Source organism: Rhincodon typus, chromosome 7, assembly GCF_021869965.1.
Source record: "Rhincodon typus isolate 14 chromosome 7, sRhiTyp1.1, whole genome shotgun sequence".
NCBI classification, from domain to species: domain Eukaryota; kingdom Metazoa; phylum Chordata; class Chondrichthyes; order Orectolobiformes; family Rhincodontidae; genus Rhincodon; species Rhincodon typus.
Genome location: NC_063338.1, coordinates 66,948,365 through 66,966,182, shown reverse-complemented (window position 1 = coordinate 66,966,182; position 17,818 = coordinate 66,948,365). Strand labels below are relative to the sequence as shown.

At 40.5% G+C, this 17,818-nt stretch overlaps 1 protein-coding gene across 1 annotated transcript in view; it reads left to right on the top strand.

Moving 5' to 3' along the window:
* Positions 1-17,818, top strand: part of tmem163a (transmembrane protein 163a) — a 98,689-nt gene that overhangs the window by 53,513 nt on the left and 27,358 nt on the right. The window contains exon 2 of the mRNA XM_048599238.1: positions 2,487-2,583. Within this exon, the coding sequence (XP_048455195.1) occupies positions 2,487-2,583 (97 nt within the window). The remainder of the gene's footprint in view (positions 1-2,486; positions 2,584-17,818) is intronic.

The following is a 17,818-nucleotide window of genomic DNA, read 5'->3' as shown; positions in this document are numbered from 1 at the left end:
CCTCACCCCCATCCCAGGCCCCAAGAAGACCTTCCACATCAAACAGATGTTCACCTGCACATCTGCTAATGTGGTATACTGCATCCGCTGTTCCCGTTGTGGCCTCCTCTACATCGGAGAAACCAAGCAGAGGCTTGGGGACTGCTTTGCGGAGCACCTACACTTGGTTTGCAACAAACGACTGCACCTCCCAGTCACGAACCATTTCAACTCCCCCTCCCATTCCTTAGACGACATGTCCATCCTGGGCCTCCTGCAGTGCCACAAAGATGCTACCCGAAGGTTGCAGGAACAGCATCTCATATTTCGCATGGGAACCCGGCAGCCCAATGGTATCAATGTGGACTTCACAAGCTTCAAGATCTCAAGCTTCAAAATCTCCTCTCCCCCAGCCGCATCCCAAAACCAGCCCAGCTTGTCCCCACCTCCCTAACCTGTCCTTCCTCCCACCTATCCCCTCCTCCCACCTCAAGCTCCACCCCCAACTCCGACCTACGAACCTCATCCCACCCCCTTGATCTGTCTGTCATCCCTGGACTGACCTATCTCCTCCCTATCTCCCCACCTACACTCCCCTTTTACTGGCTCCATCCCCGCCTCTTTGACCTGTCTGTCTCCTCTCCATCTGTGTTCATCCAGCTCTGCACCTTGTTATCTCAGCTTCTCCAGCATCTGCAGTTCCTACTATCTTTCACAAAGTGATGTGACTCTCTGGAGAAGTGCAGACTTTGCAGGCACTGACACCCTGATGTGAACAGGTATGTCATTTGTAGCTGTACACTGTTGTTTGATATTGTTGCCTACTTTTGGGTGCCTCTCTGGTGTAAGCATGTTCCCTCACCTGGATAGCAAGGTGCAGCTGTCCTCTTCTGTCTCCTCTTTTTCTCCTCACTGGAGGAGTGGCCTCTTCCCCAGTGCACTGTGCCAATGAGGGACAGTAAACTCCTGGTGCAATTATGGAGTCCTCAAAGATCATCAAAGCCTTGACTGCAGGCTTCTCTCTGAATGGGAGTCTCTGAGAAATATATCTATGAGGATGAACACTGAGGCTATACAGGGATTTAAACACAAATTTGAGAGTTTGAGCAACTGAGCTAGTTTAGTTTAGCAAGGATAGGTGGATGGGTGATTAGGAAAGAGTACAGGGAACAAATAGGATTGAAGTTTAAAGTGAAAAGAATGGGAGGCATTGAATACAGTAACAAATAATGTTCATTTATAAAGTACACTTTTAGAGTGGTAGAAATCTGAAACTCACCACCTGGAAGGATGGTGGAAGCAGAAACCCTCATTGTATTTAAGGAGTATTCAAATGTACACTTGTGATGCCAAGCCATCCAAAGCCATGGGCTAAGTGCTGGAAAATGGGATTAGAATAGTTACTCTTTTTTTTACCAATGTAATGCACTGAAGGGTCTTTTCCTGTGCTATAGATTTCTATGGCTGTGACTTGCAAATGCTCTCACTTGCACCAGCAGCTTCTTCCGCTAAACCCAGCCACACCACTTTTCAATGCACCCTGGCAACACCTGCTCATACCTGGTAATACTCAGTCCCAACATGTTTCCTATGCACTGAGCAAAAAATGGAGTGGACTATGTAAAATCTGTATCAATTGCCTTGTTCAGATGCTGAATTGCAAATTGAGCAGAAGAAAAGGAATGGGTGGTGAAGGACCGTGCACCCAAAAGGGGCACCTGTGGAAAGAATAGATAGTAGATTTTAGTTATGTAGCCTTCCTCAAAGACCCATGTCTAAGATGTCAATTTCTTTCCATTGATGCTTTGTGACCGTCAGGGTGACTCCAGCTCTATTTTTCTTTTCACTGATATGTCTTCCATGAAAGACTTGGAAACCTTTTTATTAGAACAAAGGAAATTACAGGATATTTGATAAATGTGTTGAAAATTATCAAGGGATTGAACTGTGTAGATAGATGTTGGACATTTCAAATGATTGAGTGAACTAGAACAAGGATACATGGAATTAAGATAAAGTGTAAGTAGGTTATGACTAAGAGCAGATAATTTTTTTAAACTGTTACTAAGGTCTGTGAAGTTGCATGGAATGCTCAACTGTAGTACAGATTGACTAGATGTTAACATTTGAGAATCAGTTACATGCATTGTTGAAGGAAATTGGAACAAAATAAAATGGAAAGATGCTTATGATTAGTTACAACCACATATATGGAGGATGAATCTAGCAAGGACAGGTTAGGCTGATTAACTAATTTCCATGCTGCAATTTCTAAAAGAAAGCATAGGGCGACACATCAATCTGTTATCTAGAATCAGACCCAGAATCAGTAACCCCAGTTGTTCAGAACAGATCACACACTGCTCCAATCTATTGTATATACTATACCTTATACACTGTAAACCATGAATTTATGATATTGTATTCTAAACAAATGCCATTGGAGCAACAGTCCTTAAAGTTATTTCAAGATGCTTTATCAATTTTCATTCATTTCTTTTTCACAGAGCTTGCGCCATCTTGGGTGTTATATTTCTTGTTTCAACCCTCTGCATTTATGGTAAAGCTATTCATGACCTTGCTACGAAGCTGCTTCCCGAAGTGGTAAGAGAATTTTACTTTAATTTCTGTGGACTTTGAGGAGAACCAGAAAATTGGTGAACAGCTACATCTAACTTAGGTGGTCAACAAGTAATGACGTTTGAAAATTATTACTGGAATTGGGGTAAAAAGTTGAGCAGCAACACTGGCCAGAAAATTCTCCAGTAAATTCCTCTTGCCAGAATATTCCACTAACATGACTTTGCCTAATGCACTACAATTCATACACGTGAAAATGGAGTTTCTGCTGTACTTCCAAAGCAGCTCCCAGGAATTTTACAACTGTTATTTTTGTCAGAGGTCTTTGCAAACTGTGTGTAAACTTTGATGATTTAGCTTTATTTCAGATTTCCTAGACAGTAACAAAAGCTCAATGAGTTCCTTTGAGAATACCAGGACCACACTCCCAAATCTCAATGGGTCAGTGGGCTGAGGAGTGGCAAATGGAGTTTAATTTTGGATAAATGCGAGGTATTGCATTTTGGTAAAACAAGCAAGGGTAGGACTTATACAGTCAACGGTAGGGCCTCGGGTAGTGTTGTAGAACAGAGAGACCTCGGGGTTCAAGAGCATAATTCTTTGAAATTAGCATCACAGGTAGACAGGGTGGTTAAGAAGGCATTCAACATGCTTGCCTTCATTGCTCAGACTTCTGAGTATTAGAATTGGGATGCCATGTTGAGGAGTACAGGACATTGGTGAGGCCTGTTCTGAAGTAATGTGTGCCGTCCTGGTCGCCCTGCTATAGGAAGGATAAAATTGAAGAGGGTTTGGAAAAGATTCACCAGGACATTGCCAGAAATGAAGGGTTTGAGTTATAAAAATAGACTGGATAGGCTGGGACTTGTTCCACTGGACCATAAGAGGTTCAGGGGTGGACTTATAGAGGTTTATAAAATCACGAGCAGCATAGATAAGCGATTAGCAAGAGTCTTTTTCCCAGGATGAAGCAGTTCAAAACCAGGGGGCATATTTTTAAGGTGAGAGGAGAAAGTTTTAAAAAGGACATGCGGGACAACAGAGACTGGTTCATGTACGAAATGAACTGCCAGAGGAAGTGATGGATGCAGGTACAGTTACAACATTTAAAAGACATTTGAATAATTATATGAATAGAAAAGGTTTGGATGAATATGGGCCAAATGAAGGCAAGTGGGACTAGTTTAGTTTGGAAACATGGTCAGCATAGACTAGTTGGACCAAAGGGTCTGTTTCCATGCTGTATGATTCTATGATACATGGGGGATGAATAATTGTTAATTGAGACATCAACTATATTCTCATGAGTTGAAATGTAGTTGACGTCAGCACATTCTAATTAGTGCAGAAGATTCCCACAGTTCAATTAGTTTAAAGCAGTTCCATAAATATGCTGTAGACTGGTATGACAAAGACAAAGTTTTTCTTTTTAGTTCAGTTTCTAATAAACTAAATGGTCACTGTGTTGGTAACGTCATAATATTTTTAATGAGATTATAATTCAAAAAACATGTATTGCACATGGTTCAAATTTTTAAAAAATTGTACAGTATATTTAGCATAATCACACATAGTATAAACATTATTGCTTCGGGACATGTTTGACATGGTATCTGTCTCACCAATATGTTTCACGCAGGCACAGCACACGTACATAAATTATTGTGTATTTTCAGTTTAAAAATAAGGAACAGAGAGAAAACATTCAGGTCCATTAAATCTTCTCTTTCAACAGATCATGTCCAACTTAACTTTTACAGACTTTATTCCATCTTTTAAAGGGTTCAGGGATACAGACTTTATTCCATCTTTTAAAAGGTTCAGAGATCAGTTGCAATCAATTGTACGATCAATTCCCTAAAAGTAATCTCCCAAATCTCAAGAATTTTCAATTTCTACTATTTGGTACAATCTTTCTCCATTTCATAAAGAGCACCTATGCCCATCAGGCTTGAGGACCGCATTGACATTTTTAAAAATTCATTCATGGGATGTGGGTGTTGCTGGTTGGGTCAGCATTTATTACCCATCCCCAGTTGCCTTTCAGACACACATGGTGCAGTACAAGGGAGTTTCAGAGTTTTGACCCAGTGACACTGAAGGAACTGTGAACTAACTTCAAAGTCAGGATGGTGTGTGGCTTGGACACAACCTTGAGGTGCAAGGATTTTCATACATCATGTGCCCTCCTCTTTCTAGATAGAGCTCAAGGGTTTGGAAACTGTTATTGGAGGATCTTTAGTGGATTGCCACAGTGTGCCTTGTGTATGGTGCACTATCTAAGTGTACGAGAAGTTGCAAATGGGGAATATTGTCAGAGATGACACACTATTGGGTTATAGTCCAACAGGTTTATTTGAAATCTCAAGCTTTCGGAGCGTAGCCCCTTTGTCAGGTGAAGTGAGAGAGTAGCGCACAGAACACAATTTATGGGCAGAGAGAGATCAAGGGCAGACAGATCAAAAGACCATAAAATTGGTGTGAGTGGAGTGCCGAATAATAAATTCCTGCAGGTGATCCAAAGTGTTAGATGGTGTGACTAAAGTGTCAACAGCTGAATAACAAGTGAAGGGATAACCTATAATCCAATTAAATGATCTCCAGTTCTGATCTTATGGTCAAGGGAAGGTCATTGTTAAAAAAATAGAGGATGATTGGGCTTATGCAATACCCTGAGGTATACACTTGACATTTCCTAATATTTCAATTTTATCTTTTCCAAGATGTGCTGGGCTCCCTTGTCATCGTGGATGAGGATATCTGTGAACACTCCTCCTCCAGTTCATTGTTTAATTGGCCACAAGCATTCATAATTTGATGTGGCAGGACTGCAGACCTTAAATCTAATAGGGGATCTCTTAGCCCTGGCTATTGCATGCTGCTTCTGCTTCCTGACATGCAGGTAGTCCTGTGTGATAGCTTCAGTAGCTTGACCCCTCATTTACAGGCATGTCTGGTGCTGCTACTGGAACGTGCATGTACACTTTTCAGTTAACAATGTGATATAAGGTGTGTGATTTTTATATAATTTAGTATATATAATTTAGAATTTGGATTTTGAATTATTGGCATGTTGCTTCTGGCTTGACAGATCATGTTTTCTTTTTACTTTTCTTGAAAATGTAGTCTTTTACTGAACAAGCAGATAATGCTGCAGATTTGGTTCTGTACAATAATATCAGAATAAGAAGTTGCCCAATTACGGCACAGAGGACAAAGAATTTCTTCCCTTGGAGGGTCAAGAATCTGTGAAGTTCTTTACTACAGAGGGCTGTAGAGGCTGGGTTTTAATTTTTTTTGTTTTGATTTGATTTGATTTATTGTTGTCACATGTACTGAGATACAGTGAAAAGTATTGTCTTGTGTGGTAACCAGACAAATCATATCTTACATAAGTTCATCAGAATTATAGAATAGAATACAGAATGTAGTGTTATATGTACAAATTCTGCGAAAGGGAAATCTTGCTTAACTAATTTGTTGGAGTTCTTTGAAGGAGTAACTTGCACTGTGGATGAAGGATAGCCTGTAGATGTAGTGTGACAGGATTTCTAGAAGGTATTTGTCAGTAGGCCACATAAAAGGCATAATGCAGGAGTTCGTGATGTGGTGGGTAACAGATTAGCATGGATAATTGGTTGACTGACAGAAAACAATGAAGTATATATAAGTGGGTCTTTTTCTGATTATAAGGATGTGATGAATGGAGTCTTACAAGGATCTGTGCTGGGCGTCAGCTTTTCACAATCCATATCAGTGACTGGGAAGGCATGATAACGATGTTCAAGAATAGCTTCTTCCCTGCTGTTATTAGACTTCTGAATGGACCTCCAAATTTCAAATCTAACTTTGATCTTACTTTTTGTACATTTTCTTTGCGGCTGTAACTTTGTATTCCTCGCTCTGTTCAATCACACTGTGATCTTTGTGTCTTTATATTTTATGATCTGCCTGTACTGCACGCAAAACAAAACTTTTCACTGTACTTAGGTGCATGTGACAATAATAAATCAAATCAAAAACTTTTATAGATGACACAAAGATAGGTTGAAAGGTAGGTTCTGAAGAGGATGTAGGAGGATGCAGCGGGATATATATAGGTTGAGTTAATGGGTAAAAATCTGGCAGATGGAATATAATCTGGGAAAATGTGTAGTTGTTTGATTTGGAAGTCAGAATAAAAAAAACTACCTAAATAAAGAATGACTGCAAATTTCAAGGCACAAAGAGATTTAGGTGTTCAAGCACGAAGGTCATTAAAGGTTAATATGCAGGTACAGCCAAGTGATTAAGAAGGCTAATGGAATGCTATCCTACATTATAAGAGGAATTGACCATAAAAGTAAGGCAACTACTTTTATATAGGAAATTGATAAGACCACATCTTGAATATTGTGTGCAGTTTTGGTCTCCTTATTTAAGAAAGGGTGTAAGGTTAAGAGGAGATTTACTAGATTGATACCTGGAGCAAGCAGATGTGTACAATATTATTTGTAAGATGTTGGGATAGCCCATGGACAAAGATGGCACAAAATGGCGGCCCATGGATTTTCAGTTGGCATAAAATGGTAGAGAAGATTTTTAGCTGGAGTAACAGAATTAGCTTGCTTGGTTCAGTATTAAAGTGAGACCATTAGGCAGGACAATGATACCTTTGAGCAGCAGATCAATCCAAAGTTACAGAGTCTAGGCAGAACAAAGAATCTTGCAAATTAATATACAGGCAGTTTTGTACAAACCACAGCTACAGATGTCTCTAAGACGCAGTCTGATAAGAGACGTCTGGGAACAGACAGCCCAAAGTTTGTAGCTTAGCAAGAATTAAAAAACAAAGAACGAATCCCCAATAACAGTGACAAAAGTTCAGACAAGTTCACTGAGCTGTGAAAATAATTGAGTTTCAGTATTATTAATAGAGCAGATGTTGTCTTATTAAATAAAAGAGTTAGTGTAGAAATATTTAGTGCAGGCTCAGTAAATTTCATATTAGAAGACAGCATGTGACTAGAATGAGTTCTAGTTGTAGATGCAAGATAAAGGGGCAGTGTTTACCTAACCTTTCTAGGAGAGGTGGGACAGAAGTTGCTCACAATTCATTGGCAAAAGAATTCTAATATTAGGTGTAAGCATATAACTTTATATATAACTAAATTTATGTTAGAACTGATATTATGAATTTTATAGAAATTAGTAAGAATTAGCATCTTTTTGTATCTCCTGTGATTAGGAAAGTAGGAAATATAAGTAACAGAATTCGATAAGGATATCAATGGATACAATGAATAACAGAATTTGAGCAGTCCTTAGAGATGAGAAGCAGCATAACCATTGTCAATTAATGTAAATTTAATGGGGTACGTTGTAAGATCCCAAGGCCTGATGATAATGTTGTGTGGTAAACATCATGAGATCATAGGGAACCTCGGGCTGCCCATAGGGGTGTCCATCATTGATTGGGTGTTTCATGGGATTGGATGTGTAGATTAGGGGGACAATGGCATTAGTATTGCATGTAATTATTGTAACGTGAACTGCATTGGAATACTGTACACAGCTGGGGAAGCTACAGTGCCACTGACCTCTCCTCCGATGTGAGCTGTATTTAAGAGGGCAACTGGGCCCCACATGAAAGCCAGATTCAGAGTGGTCTCTGGCCTGTCTCATGTTGCATGGTAAAGAACTCTTAATAAAGATGGAAATGTGCTGCTAAACACAGAACTCAAGACTCTTCTTTAACATCTCTCCCAAACATGAGCATTGCTGGTTTGTCCAGAATTTATTGACTATTCCTACATGCCTTTTTTGAAAGTGATTGTTGAGCTGCCTTCTTGAACTGCTTTAGTTCATTTGGTGAAGGGGGAGCCACAATACCATTAGGGAAGGTGTTCTAAGGTTTTGGCCCAGTGACACTGAAAGAATGCCAATATATTTCCAATTCGGGATAATGAGTAGCTTGGAGGGGTGGTAGGTGGCAGGTGGCAGGTGGTAGGTTTCCCATGTATCTGCTGCCTTTGTCCTTCTAAATGGGAGAGGTGTGGGTTTGGAAGGTGCTGTCTAAAGAGCTGAGTGAACTTCTGCAGTGCAACTTGTAGAAGGTACACATTGCTGGCACTGAGAATCAGTGCAGAAGGGAATGGATATGGTGCCAGTCAAGTGGGCTGCTTTGGCCTGGAAGGTCTCAAGCTTCTTGAGTTGGAACTACACCCATCCAGGCAAGTGGGGAGTATCCCATCACAATCCTGACTTGTGCCTTGAAGATGATGGGCAGGCTTTGGCGAGTCAGGAGATGAGTTACTCACTGCAGGATTCCTAGCCTCTGACCTGCTCTTGGAGTCACAGGGCTGTTTTATGAAGACAGGTTAAATACGTTGGACTTGTTTCCACTGGGGTTGAGAGGACTGAGGAGTGAATCAATTGAAATATGTAAGATGGTTCCTGACAAGGTGGGTGACTCCAGAACCAGGGAGCACTGATATAAAATTAGGGGCCATCCCTTTAGAACAGAGATGAGGAGAATATTTTTGTCTGAAGCTTGGACAACATTGTTACCCTCTGCCTCAGCAGGCAGTAGAGGTGGGGGTCATTGAATATTTTTAAGGCAGAGGTCGATATATTCTTGTTAGGCAAAGGAATCAAAGATTATTGGATATAGATAGGAATATGGAATTCAAGATGAAATAGATTAATCATAATCTTATTGAATGGCAGAGCAGGTTCAAGCGGCTGAATGTCTAGCTTTGCTCTTAATTTGGATGCTCGTGGGAACCATCTTTTCTCCTTGATCTGATGCTTTCTTTTCAGCTGCAATCATGGCAGTCACAAATCTGACCCTCCTGTCCCAGTATTGACATGGACTAATTTTCCATCCCTGCAGTTACAGTCAGCATCAACAGTGTGCTCTTGAGTAACTGAAATGAGGCAGTAGTGCTTTTTGGCTAAAAGCTATTGGGAAGAGTTTATGGCATGTACAGAACTTCAATATTGTGAATTAAACTTGAAAATGGAGCTTCTACTTTCTGGGGATAAGATTTTACTGATCTACTTTTGGCAAAATATAATTATTAGGATTAGTCTAGGCAATTAGTGACACAATTCACACCAGTTATTCAGGTCCTTTTATTAATTACAGACTGATTTATTTCAACAACTCAGCATATATATCAAACTGTCAGTATGTTTTGTTTCAGCAGTATTTGAGGGTATTCATGCAGGCATTCTTTATCTGAAGAACAATTCAGAAATGAATATGACAATGAAGGAGGATGGATTTGATGTAATGTGCTGTGTTGACAGAAAGCCATCCAGCCATCTCACTCTCTAACTCTCATACCATAGTGTTAGAGATTATAGCATTTCAAAACATATCCCAAGTATTTTTTAAGTGTAATGAGTGTAATGAGCATTTTCTAAACTTTCAGGCAGTGAATTCTAGGTGTAAAATGTTTCTCACCTCCCCTTGATTCTTCTACATGAATTCTATGTTCCCCCCTTCAATATCAAACTCTTTGTTACGAGGAATAGGTCTTTACTGTTCATTTGATTCAGGCCCTGCATCATTTCATAAACTCCAATTATTATCTTCCCTTCAGTTCATTGGTTTAAAGTTAACTGTCCCCAGCCTTTCCAATCTCTCCTCAAAGCTAAAATTCTCAAGTCTTTGCAGCCTGCTGTGCACCTATTTGAATGCAGTCACATCCTACCCATAATAGAGTCAAAACTGTATTAGTTGTGCCTAACTAATGTTTCATACCTCGATAACCTGCCTCCTCTTATATTTGTATGCTTGAGATAACAATTGAAATTATCCCATATATATTCTTAGCCAACTTATCTACCTGTCCTATCATTTTCAGTGATCTGTGGACATGAACTCCAAGGTTATCCTATACTAGTTAGCTATATATAACAGTATGACCTATACTGTTAGCCAATATTAGTTAGAAATCTATGATTTATTGTGTATTTCTTTTGTTTGGTCACTTTCACCAAACACATCACTTCACTTTTCTCCAGATTGAATTTCATTTGCTATTTTCTGGCCACTTGGCCCGTCTATTCATGCCTTCCTGCAATTCATAGCTTTCTTCCTCACTATCAATTGCAAACTTCTTAATCATCATTCCTACAGTTAAGTTTAACTAATCGATATATAACATGAAGACTATGAACCTAGTCTGGAGCCCTAAGAAGCCCTTTTCGAAACAATCTTCCAGTCTCAAAAAATACATGTTTACTGTTACATTTTGTTTTCTGTATCTGAGGCAGTTTTTGGATTTAACTTGCTACTTTTCCAGTGTGTCATGTCAGACCTTGTCAAAAGCTTTTCTAAAATTTATGTTGATTACATCAAGCACACAACACTCTTTGACACTCCTTGTTAGCTCTTCAAACATCAATAATAGTCAGAAATTACCTTGCCTTAACGAGTCATGTTCATTGTTTTTTTGTTAATCAGCACCTTTCAAAGTGAAAAGAATGCTGTCACTAAGATTTTTTTTCCAACAATTTGCTGACAATTAGGCAGACCAGCTTGTAATTATTCAGTCTATGCCTTGCTTTCTTTTTAGATATTGCCACAACATTAGCAGCCCCTCAGTTGTCTCATGCCATGCCTGTAGCTAGAAAGGATTAGAAACTGATGATCAAAGCCACCATTATTTGCCCGTTTGTTTCTCTGAGCAACATGGGGTTGTTTTTCATCTGGGTCACATGACTTACCCATTTTCAAAGCTGCTGGAACCTTAATATTTTATCCATCCAATATTTCACACTCTTCCATAATTGCAATGTCTGCATCTTCTCTCTCTTTTGTAATATTGATTGACATAAACTATTCTTTTTAAGATTCATGCTCCTGTCTTCTCCCTCCACACTAGGTATATCTTTACAATTTTTAATGTTCATTACTCTTTCTTTAATGTATTTATAAACCACCCTACTTGCCAATACTTTGTGTTCTCTCTTTGCTTCCCTGATTTCATTGATTAATTTTACCCCCAGACTTTTTATTCTACTGTAGTGCTTCTGCAGTATTGAGCTCTTGGTATTGGATCGTCAGCTTCCCTTCTTTGGGGTTAAAACAGTGGTTAAAAAGTTAGAAGCTTACATTCTGTTTTTTAAAAATGTAGAAATTATGGTCTATTTTTGTAATTCAGTGCCTTTAAACCATCTTAGTTTGTCACTGTATTAATATTTAATTAGCTGTTAGCAGCATCTACTATCATAATGCATTAGTGCTTCAGCCTTGGGACCAGACGGTAATCCCAGGTTTATCTAACATTCATGTTTCAGCTTCTGAAGCTGCTGATCTTGATCTATTTGTCAGTTGAACCTAATAGTATACTATGAGAAAGTAACATCCATTATGACTTGCACTAAAACCCTTTTTTCAGGCTAGAATAGAGTTGCATCAGTGTGGATTACATAAGAACATAAGAACCAGGAGCAGGAGTAGGCCCTCCAAGCCTGCTTTGCCATTCAGTAAGATCATGGCTGATCTTTTTGTGGTCTCAGCCCCACTTACCCACCCTCTCACCATAACCCTTAATTCCTTTACTGTTCAAAAAATTATCTATTTTACCTTTAAAAACATCCAATGACGTAGCCTCAAATACTTCACTGGGCAGGGAAGAAATTCCTCCTCACTTCACTCCTAAATCTGCTCCCCTTTATTTTGAGGCTATGCCCTCTTGTTCTAGTTTTATCTGCCAGTGGAAACATCCTCCCTGCTTCCAAGTTATCTATTCCCTTCGTAACTTTATGTTTCTGTAAGATACCTCCTCACTCTTTAAAATTCCAAAGCATATAATCCCAGTCTGCTCAGTCTGTTGCAGAAATGTTTCCATGTATTTGCTTAGTGTTTGAAACAAAATTCAAAATCCTATCTCGATATTAGATTAGTACCTGTAAGTTATTCAAATGATGGAAGTAAATATCTTGGGCTAGAAGTTGTTGGGGCAGGCAATCTTGTGGCATATCTGGATGGTTAAACTTTCATCAGCTCGATATGTTTTTATCAATTCACTCTTCCTGCAACCGAGAAGATAAAGATGTGACAAGAAAAACAGGCCATCTGGGACTTGCTGAATAATGGAAGCAACAGTGTGAGCCCTTCACCAGTGAAATTTAAAGACCAATAAACAGTGGAAGAACTGAGAAAAGGGGTGAATAAGAGTGGGTAATTTCAATATTAATTCAGGTACATAGAAGTAAAGAATGGGAAAGAAAGTTTATAAAGGCAGAACAGATATGGGCAAGAAAAAGTAAGGACAAAAGGTTAAATTTACCAATTCAAAAATCTCCCTCAATGACTCACTACTGGAATTAATTAGAATCCAATTAAATGTTTACTCTTTGGGTTTGAGATGCTGGTTGAGGTTTGTGGCAATGGAGGAGGTAAAAGATGTGGAAGGTAAAAATCTTGCTGGAATTTTCAAACAACTGAACACTAAAACTTAACACTAAAATCAAGGATAACACAGTGTGTCATATAGGTTCACAAGCGTAGGAGTGGTGGGTGAACATGACCGGCTGTGAGTAAGGGTATAGACACGATAAATGGAGCTGACAATCCTGGCTATCTCATAATATGAGACAAAGAGATATAGGCCCAGATTTTCACAATGTTGAAGACCTTTTTTGCCTTGATAAAATTGCCAGAAGACACTGGAAATTGTAAGACTGCTTCTGAACTTGGCATTTGTCATTTTCATGTGGTCATTACTAGGACAGGTTGTGGTCCATGCATGCACATTCACAGAGTCAGCTCGACATTTAGTTGCTTCACTGCTTCAACTTGAATTAGATTTTGTGCTTCCTGGTGTCTGGAATCTGGAGAGTGGAGATTAGACTCGTAGGAGCAGGTAAGCTCTCAGTGTATTTCTTTTGGATAGGCAGCTTGGAGAGCTGAGGTATCTCTATGGATAGGCTCCCAGGACACTTTGGGATGAGGTCAGGGCTCTTTTGTGAGAGAGGGATTGTCAGGTGCCCTTTGGGATTGTTAACTATGGAGAAGATTGTGTGCATTAACCCCCTTGGAACTGTCTGTATATCAAGAAGTGTCAGGAGCTTATCACGAAGCGTTGACCTGTCAAAAAGTGTCAAGCATTGTCAAGAAATGTGAAAATTGTCAAGAAGTATCAAAGCAGTCAACACCTGTCAAAATATGTTTTTATGAATGAGACATTTTTTTCTAATAGAGTGTTGTCTGTAGTATAAAAAGATAGTCACAGAACTTTAACTTTTCTGTTTGCATGAGTACTTATACATACCAGGTGTGTTGCCATGGCAGGTGAGGGGGGAATGGATGAATGCAATAGGCACTAAGTTGGTGTCGGAGCTTTGAGGGGCTATGGAGTATGGATAGAGGGGCATAAGAAGGAGTGTGAAAATGCAGATGTTGTGGGATGTAGGACGGGAACATAGGATAGCATAAGGGGCTTGAGAGGCCATGGAGGAATAGAATGGATTATTTGGTACCTGATTGTGAGGGACTGAGTCGAAGTGAATGGGATATCTTGTGTTCTCTTACATTTTTCTGATGAGACTTCACCTGCTGCTGTCAACCTGACATGGTTTTATGACATCTTTTGTGTACTGTACTACAAATGATTTATTTTAGTGTATTGTCTGTAAACATTTTAAACAATAACAATGTGTTCTCTTTCCCACAAACTAAATTCTCTCTTTTATATTAAATAATTCTTGGCTTTCTGGGTATGTATGGTGTTTGGAGATTCTAAATTTAAAACATAGGGGCCAGCACAGTGACTCAGTGGTTAGCACAGCTGCCTCACAGCACCAGAGACCTGGGTTCAATTCCACCCTCAGGCAATTGTCTGTGTGGAGTTTGCACATTCTCCCTGTGCCTGTGCAAGTTTCCTCCCACAGTCTGAAGATGTGCAGGTTAGGTGGATTGGTCATGTGAAATTTCCCACAGCATCCAGGGATGTGCAGGCTAGGTGGATTAGCCATGGAATCTGAGGCTGGAGAAATGTTTTCTATTTAATTTTATTTTGTTTTTCTGCCAGGATTGCCTTATAAACTGGCAGCCTCCTCAGTTCTTGCCAGGTCACCCAGCCCGATTCCCAATCCGGCTCACAACTGCAGGCCAAAATGCGGTGCACTTTTTTTAAAGGTCAAGTTCCCGAAGCCAGGAATCCTCTTGATTCTGCCCATCCAACATGGGAATGAAAATTGGGTTTGTCATGTTATTTGGGTTGGGAGGAATTAGGAACTAGAAATTCGGGAACTCAGCCAAATTAGGGTGTGATCTGGATAGAGTGCATGCAGCTCACAGCTAATGAGGGTGGCAGCACAATCACTGTAAATCAGTCTCTGACCTCATTAAGGAATTGCCCATTGGCTGTGGGCATAATGTACAGCCCCATAAGCAGCTTCCTTACACAGAGGGGCAGCACAATCATCTAGTTTCAGGAAAATCTAGGTGGGAGGCAGTCAGGATTGCTTGAACATTGGCCAACAGCAACCTACTGTTTTGAGATGGATCACTCAAGTTTTGTATCGATCTGCGATAAGATAGGTTAAAAAAAAACTTTGTGTAGTTTTTGGGTATGAGTCTTCAGAGGTCAGTTTATGGATCGTGGAATTTTGCTGTGTGCATCAAGAAACTGACTAGTTGAAACATGCCCCATTGTGCTGCAACGTTCATAAACCAATCTGTCAAATGGTCCTGAAAAGGCCATTAGGTCCCCAATTTTCAAATGAAATTGGCTTAATGCCAATCTCAAGTATACCACAAAGGCCCACAACATATTGTAGCTGTATTGTTTATGGTGGATGATGCTGTCCTGGTGCAAAATAGGCACATACCCATGGCATGCAACCCTTCAGCGACTGCTTTCCTGCTGTGTAACAGAACTGTTAAATTGTTAGGTCTGCATATTTTAAGGAGCATGTGACAAGAAATGCTTAATTCATTTTGATGTGAATTATGTCATAATATTTAATATTCGGGAGATCATTGTGCCTTTGCTGTACACAGCAGTTTCATTTGCACTCATGACTGGGTTAGACTGCTATTGCATGTTTTTAAACTGATGAGGCAGAGGGTCCCTTGCCATTTACGTAATGGATTACTCAAGTATTTCATCTTGCTTCATTTCCATTCTATGGTATTTTGAAGTTGTTTAGAAGAATTCCTTTGGGGAAAGTATGCTGCTGATAATGGAGTTGTGAGTAGCAAAATGTCAAGTTTAATTCATTGATTGTACTGAGCAGTGCATGAAGGGTGCCCTTTGAGAGTAAATGAAGGAGAAGTATAGAGGTAGGTGTGATACATTTGAGCCTGCTACTCTATGGTTGGATGCAGATGGCGAACTGGGATGCAGGGGTAATTGTGAAAAGTTACTGAATCATTATACAGGTCTGCTAACATCTGCGGAGAGAGGAACAGAGTTGGCACTTTGAGTCTGATATGACTTCTTCAGCTGACAAAGAGCCATATCAGACTCTAAGCATTAGCCCGATATCTCGTTCTGCTGATGCTGACAAAATATTGGTAGGATTTCTGAGTTTCTCCAGCACTTTCTGTTTTTATTGCAGATTATTAGTAAGTTATTAAGATCCTGTCTTGTTTTGAGTCTTGCTGCGAATTTCCCTTTCTCTGTCAAATAATAGAAATACCAGCTATAAAGTTGGGAAATGCCACTCTCGTATTTGGTTGTGCAGTGCTTATGATATTGAAGTTAAAACCTAGAAGACATGAGTTTGAATACCATCATGGTAAATTTAATTCAAATAAATTTTGTAATTTATGGACTTGTTATGTTGACATAAGCTGGGGAAGGTATTCTATCTTCACCTATCTTACTTATGGAAATTTTAAAATTTAAATATGTTCTTTTGTTCTTACTAGTGTGCGTATCCATATATTGCCTTGATTTTGTTCTGAACAAAATTGACTCCACATGTGGATGAAAAAAATATTTAGAAGGAATATTGGCTCTAGCAATGAACCATGGGGAAATATCATGGTCTATTACTCCATAGTCTGAAAAACAGTAATCTGCCATGACTGGAGCAGGAAAGTTGACGTTTCGGGTCGGGACCCTTCTTCAGGAATTGGGGGTGGGGAGGTCTGGGGGGTGGGACAGACCTCAGAAATAAATAGAGAGAGGAGGGCTGGGGCTGGGGAAGGTAGGTGGGATAGTGATACGTGAGTGCAGGTTGGGGTTGGTGGGGATTGGTCAGTGAGGTGGGAGGAGCGGATAGGTGGGAGAGAAGATGGATAGGTTGTGTCAGATCAAGGAGGTGGGGATGAGAGGGAGGGTTGGCCAGGGGAGGGGGCCAGGGGGGGGGGGGGGGGGGAGATTTTGAAACTGGTGAAATCCATATTTAGGCCATTGGGCTGTAGGCTCCCAAGGCGGAATATGACGTGCTGCTCCTCCAGTTTGCGGGTGGTGTCATTGTGACACTGGAGGAGGCCCAGGATGGACGTGGCACCCAGAGAGTGGGAGGGGGAGCTGAAATTGTTTGTGACCAGAAGGTGTTGTCATTTGTCGTGTACAGAGCGCAGATGCTCTACAAAGTGGTCTCCGAGCCTCCGCTTGGTCTCACCGATGTAGAGGAGGCCACATCGGGAACAGCGGATGCAATAGACCACATTGATGATGTGCAGTTGAACCTCTGTCTGATATGGAAGGTTTCTTTGGTGCCTTGGATGGAGGTGAGGGGGGAGGTGTAGGGGCAGGTGTCGCACCTCCTGCGGTTGCAGGGAAAGGTGCCGGGGGTGGTGGGGTTAGTGGGGAGTGTGGAGTAGATGAGGGAGTTGTGGAGAGAGCAGTCCCCACGGAAGGCAGATAGGGGTGGGGAGGGAAATATATCTTTGGTTGTGGGGTCAGATTGGAAGTGGTGGAAAAAAGATTTGTTGGACACGGAGGTTCGTGGGGTGATACGTGAGGACGAGGGGGTTTCTGTCTTTGTTTTTGTTGGGGGGAGGGAAATGCAACAGATGCAGTCGAGAGCATTTTTAACCACGAAAGGGGGGAAGTTGCGCTACACTGGCACTATCTCCCACTTCTTCCTCCACTACATCGATGACTGTTGATCTTGTAACTGGACCTTCTGGCCCAGAGGGAGGGATGCTAACATTGCATTAGAAAATAAAACTGTACAGCGCAGGAATAAAATGCTACAGTAAAATATTTTAAATCAACCTGTTCACACGTACTACTGGTGTAAGTCTTCTGACAGATCTTCTAACAGTCAAATCTTCTCGCTCAGAAGTAGGGACACGACA